This window comes from Trichosurus vulpecula, chromosome 6, assembly GCF_011100635.1.
Source record: "Trichosurus vulpecula isolate mTriVul1 chromosome 6, mTriVul1.pri, whole genome shotgun sequence".
Lineage (NCBI taxonomy): Eukaryota > Metazoa > Chordata > Mammalia > Diprotodontia > Phalangeridae > Trichosurus > Trichosurus vulpecula.
Genome location: NC_050578.1, coordinates 141,007,416 through 141,013,415, shown reverse-complemented (window position 1 = coordinate 141,013,415; position 6,000 = coordinate 141,007,416). Strand labels below are relative to the sequence as shown.

At 44.3% G+C, this 6,000-nt stretch overlaps 1 protein-coding gene across 4 annotated transcripts in view; it reads right to left on the bottom strand.

The window, feature by feature from the left end:
• Positions 1-308: 308 nt before the first annotated feature.
• Positions 309-6,000, bottom strand: part of PDE5A (phosphodiesterase 5A) — a 190,340-nt gene continuing 184,648 nt past the window's right edge. For all 4 annotated transcript variants that reach the window (XM_036763181.1, XM_036763184.1, XM_036763182.1 and 1 more), the window contains exon 21: positions 309-5,824. In XM_036763181.1, coding sequence (XP_036619076.1) covers positions 5,687-5,824 — 138 coding nt within the window. In that variant the 3' untranslated portion in view covers positions 309-5,686. The remainder of the gene's footprint in view (positions 5,825-6,000) is intronic.

Sequence of the window (6,000 nt, the reverse complement as noted above, 5' to 3'; positions counted from 1 at the left end):
GTTGTTGTGAGGATCACCTGAGATAATTTATGGAAAGTTCTTGCAAACACTCATGTGTCATATGTTAGCTATTGTAACTACTAGTCATGCTTGAATTCATGCAAGTTTCTTGGTCTTCTGTGAAATGGGTTCTTTGGCCTAGATGATTCCACAGGCTCCTTCTAGCTTGAAAACCTAGAATCCTTATTGAAAATAATGCCAGTGTCCTGGACCATCAGATTCTCTCTGAGGGAGAAAAGTCCATTTCCCCTTCCCCACTGCCAAGTCAGTTCCAGGAGTAATAATGATCACACAAAAGTGTTCCTCATCCTTCTTTATTTTTCAAAGAATGAAAAACAGTATAGAGAATACAATGAAGAGGTAAGTGGCAAGTGAAAAGTCCAGACTTCTGTGGAAAACTCCCCTGGGTGTTTTTTCTTTCACCAGCTGGTTGGAGGACAGTCCAACCCAACTGGTCCTTATACTTCGGTCTGTCATGTAAGAAGATTGTCTGAAACAGGAAGTGGGGGATGACAGAGGAGGTGGGAAAAGACATTGACATTCCAAAACCTTTCAAACCACTTGAAAGTTAAACATAATATACACAGTACCCTCCCCTCCCCATCCTAGTACAAAAATAGTGTCCAGAAACTATATATTTGTTCCAATACTTTGCAAAAGTATAAGTATACAAAGAAATACTAACAGTGGCTAGTGATGGTTCTTCGTGATTTTAAAAAATTAAACTATTATGTAATTTATTTTGAAAAAGTATTTACACTTTCAGCTACATTCATTAAAACATGTATACACAGGCTTTTGGTAGGTGTAGGGAGGGGGAAGGTGAGCCCAATGCTTTCTTCCTTTCTCTATACGGCAGAGCAGAAGGGGTCCATGAAGGTGCTTACTTAATACAAGCCAAATATTTAACCTCCTGGGGTAGTGATTTTGACTTCCAAGGGCATGGCTCCAAAGAGCCACAATCGAGTTTGTATAGGGGGAAAACCCAAACAAACAACTCGGTGTAGTGGGATGTTGGACAGGCTTCCCTGACTTAGCTGCCTTTGAACCCAGAGGATGGTGGGGATGATAACTCAGTTTCCCATTTCCAGGCTCATCCTGAGTTCTGTATCAAGAGAGGTCTCATGAAACCTCATAGCATGAACTTAATAAAGGCCTGGGAGCAGCGGTGGTGGAATAGAGAGAACATTATCTGTCCTGGATTCCATTGAAAGTCATCAAAGTTAGGAACAGAGAAGTCCCCCGAGGGGTCCTTCGTCCACCAGAAAATGCTCCCCTTTCCCCTCTCCCCCCCGGTACCCATTCAGAGCATCTGATTAATTGCAGAAGTGGGCAGCCATCCCATTGCTTCAGCATCCTATTTCAGTCATCCAGGGAAAAAAAAAACCCGACCAGAGCATTGCTGGCAAATATTACAGTAGTTCATATATCAAGATCTAGCAGAAACGGGGCAGGACATGTTAAAGGTGGAGAAAGCAAAACTGGGGAAAAGCGTTGAGCTGTAAACAAAGAGAGAAATACAAGCCCTCCAGCTCCTGCATTGCACACTTCAAGTGAGCAGTGGAGCAGAAGGCAGACATTTATGATAATTTCCTACTCTCCATCCCCCCTACCCCGACCCTTGCTCAGTATTTAATTTTTCTGTACTTGCTTTTGTCTCACTTCGAAGGGGAGATCATCGGTGGTGACCACACCATCATTATCCTTCAGAGTTTTTAAACATCTCATCCTTACCAAATATCAACAAGTGAAGTATGGGAAAGGTATTCTTATCTTTGCAAAGACTGGGAAATTTACAAGGATTATAAGAAAGGTTGCATTAGACTAACATCCCGTATCCAGTTTCTGACATTGGCAGTTTTGAGGGAGAATATGGCAGCTGCCTACCAGGCTGCTGTCTTAAAAGATGTCAAGCATACAGGTTCCCAAGCACTCCTAGTTTCATTTACAGAGTTCCCTAGTTCCCTCAGGCACAGAGTGATTCAGTGAGCTGCACAAATCCCCACAAGAAGGAAAACACCAATTCTATGGAAATACTAAAATTCTACCCAAAAATCCTATGAAAAAGCCAGGCTATTTTACCAGATAGTAATGGCACATTACTCTCAGCTTTTGCATCTGTTACTCTTGCTATCACATAGCAGAAACATTTAGAATGTGTGCTTTATTTCATTTTTAGGAAAAACATTAAGGTCAAGGCTCTGTAGAAGGTGCAAGGGAAAACCTGGACAAGAATTGCAGAGATTGAGAAGGCAATACCCGGAGAAGAACAGGAAATGGGCATTTGCATTCACAGCTAAAATTCTGCTGATTTGTGCCCACTTCTCACAGATTGCACGAATCTGCTGATGAGTGTTATTCAATGAGAGTTATTCAATTTGGGGGGGGCATCCCCTCAATTATAAACAAGTCGAGCTCTGCTTCAGGGCTGGGCTTGTCTGCACTGAGGAGCCCCTTAAAGGTAATGAAATATGGTGGACTGGAAAGAGCACAGTCATGGAATTGACAAGATCTGGGTTAGAATTCTGCCTAAGATGCATGCTAGCTGTGCAACCCTGGGCAAGTCACTTAAACTTTCTGGGTCTCAGTTTCCTTCTCTGTAAAGTGAGGGGTTGGACTGAATAATCATTGAGGTCCTTTCCAGCTCTAATTCTAGGATACTAAGTAGCCCAGCAAGATGGTCCTTATTTTGAACAATAAAGCTTGTTAACTTCAAAATTGGCTTGGAACATAAATTAATTCAATGGAAAGGAGTGAGGTGAAGACTTCCAATTTCTTCATGAACCATAGTCTCCAATGGATAAACATCAACTAGGAAGAGCATCTCCTGACTTCTGGGACTCCAAAGTGGGAAAACGGCACTAGACAGTATAGAAGTACAAGCTAAACTTATCTTCATTCCACCAATAATTACCTCCAAGGCATCCTCTCACAGATCATCTTTGTTTAGGTGGGAAGGGTCTAAGCCATTGGAAAATGCCAATAACTCAAGTTATACACATGGGTAAGGGCACAGATCCTGAAGGCTGCCCTAGGATAGGGCATACTATGATCATTGAAGGGATGTCAGAGGTCACCTAATCTAGCTCTCTCATTTTTCAGAGGAGGAAGCAGGTTTAGGTTGCAAGGTCACATAGAGATAGTCAGAGATGATGGCCACTTCTGCAGAGGTGAGCCAACAGACCGAGGTAACTAACTCTGCGTGGCAATCAGAACTGGTTGAACAATGACGATTCTTTCGATAAGGGGCAAGACTCACGCTTCTTATCTCTACAAAATGCCATAAAGATAAAACAAAACCCCACTGTAGCCGCAGCAAGCGTGCTAGCGTGCAGCTGGAAGCTTACCAGAGTATTTTGCACCCTTCATGATTATGGAGGGGCACCTAAGGAAACATCCACTTTTGCCAAAATCATGAGAGATTTGTATCTATATATCATTTGTGCATAAGATCATGGTACCCCAAGTATTTCAAAACTTAAGTTCCATTTTGAACTTATGTAAATGCCCATGTGAAATAACCAGGAGAGACATTTGTTGGAAACGGTCTTCTTGTACTTTGTCATCATATGATGGTGATGTGGCAAGGTGGGCTGCCAAGGGCCAGACATGAAATCAGGAAGAGTCCTGCCTCTAATATGCACTGGTTGTGTGACTCTAGACAAGTCATCTGACTTTGAAGTGCTCCCAGGCAACTGCCTAAGAGTGTAAATTAGCAATCTGCCTTGGGAGAGGGAGCTTCTACACCAGAAATTCTTTATATGGAAGGACTGGACTAGAAAAGAAAATAGCTCTCCTGAGCCTTTCTGACTAAGGGGTGATGGGAACTGTGAGCAAACACATTGAAATGGTTGGTTGGGAAACTCCAGGCCTCCTCCTTGCCTTCATTCTGCATGCCTGCTTTCCCAAGGCACTTGAGCTCATTTAGTGGGGCTCAACGGCACACATATAGAATGGGAACTGCCTCTGATCCCACTAGGGAAGTTTATTTATACACGTGAAGTACTGTGGGAGAAAGATGGCAGCCAAGTCACATAGTCTGAAGAAGTATGGAGAACTAGGTTATGTCTGGGGGGCAGGGCTTGGCCTGGCCAATCTGGGCCACTGAGGCAATTCCTTCACATTCACTGATCCCATGTGCTTCCATGTGGCTCAGGGCTCTGTTTTTGGTTAGGGGATTCAAATGGCCCATTCTGCTATTTCCCTTTGACCTCCAATAGCATCACACTACGGGGAGCAAAAGGAGATCCTGGCCACCTTTTGATACTTATCAAAATGCAAGGATTGCTGTGTTCTCTAAGCTGCATTGATGATTAAAGCCCTGTCTTAAAGCAACCTTGTGGGACTCCTTTCTATGTGAAAAGGGAAGGAATGGTTGCCTTTCTACCCCACCTGCGGCTGCCCTTCACTCAGGACACTGTTGGATTCCTGTTACCTTGAATTCACTCTTTCATTTTGAGACACATTACTGAAATTTAGTTTTTTGTGATACGAGTTCTAAGAATATTTTTAAAGAGGGGGAGGTGGTTTTGTAGTCCTCAGTGGAGGGAGGGGACTTCCTGAAATGTATTCAAAGATTCCTTCTCTTTCAGACATCTACCATGCAACCTTTCAATCAAAACACTGATTTGCCGTGTGACCCTGGGCAAGTCACCTGCTTCACGCATGGATTTCCTTATCTGTACAAAATGCCTTCTATGGGCCCTTCTAAGTCTGGATCTATGGACCCAGGTTCGAATTCCTCTTCTAATGCTTAATACCTGTGTGACATTGGGAAAGTCACTTAGCTTTCTTGGGCCCCACTTACCTTGTCTGTAAAACAGAAGAGTTGGAGTGGGAGGATTCTGAGGTCCCTTCGTTCTCTACAACTATGGCCCTATGGATGGGGGTTCGAATCTTGCCTCTGATGTTACTACTTGTGTCACCTTGAACAAGTCATTTAGCTTTGGGGGCCCATGACCATGTCTTTGAAATGAGAGTGTTGGATTAGGTGACCTCAGAGACCCGGTTCTAAAACTGATCATAATGCATGTCTTCTGTGCTTACCTTCACTATAAATTCCATGGTATGTCATAGCCTTCCAAATATTCTAGAATTCTGAAAGTCACTGAGTCAAGACATGATTGTGATCGGCAAGGGCATTGGAGATAAACATGCTTCCCAAATCCCCACAGTCCAGCCTGTCCAAAGCCAGGCCTGAACAACAGCCTTCTCTCCTCTGTATTCTCAAACTCTGAGGAATGGATTGTTGATCCTGGCTCCCCTAGGAAGAAGGAGAAGCTGCCAAGCATTCTTGAAGAGCTGGTCATTCAGCCACAGCAAAAACAACCAGGGACACAGATGGACAAGCCCAGGGCCAGAGGTTTCCCGGAGCCTCCCCACAACTCCCTCTGCAGAACCGGAGCATCGAGACCAGCTTTACGCCAACTGTGGCCACAGTGGGCAAAGTGGGCCACCTCACTTCAGTGGTATAAAGACATATCGAGACGATATACACCAGTCCCCTAAAAACACGTCACACTATGCCCTTCAAAGTTGTGCAAAAGTAAAACCAAACGTTAAAAAAAATACAGCAGTGGCAAAATATATACCCAACTCGTACAGTGTCTATGAAAACTACGTATCACAAAATAGGACATCTTCTGTGTAAACGTAAACTCTGCGTGCTCAGTCTGTCAAAGGCCCCTCAGTTCAGCTTGGGCTGGCTGCTCTCCCCATTAATCAGGTTCTGCTCCTGTTGCTCCGCCAGGGCCTGCCATTTCTGCCTGTTCTTTCTACAGCCTTCTAGCAGAGGGAAGCAGGCCTCTGAGACATGGACCAGGGCCTGAGGAAAGAAGGACAGATCAGACAATTGGAAGGAGTAGACCAGAGAAGAAACCCCTGGCTCCCAAACCTTGAGTCAAGGGCTGCATCCCCCACTCAGTGATTTGGGAGGAGGACTCCTAACGGGCTCATCAGAAGTTATGTGGACATATATGGATGCCGTCAAGCTGGGTGACA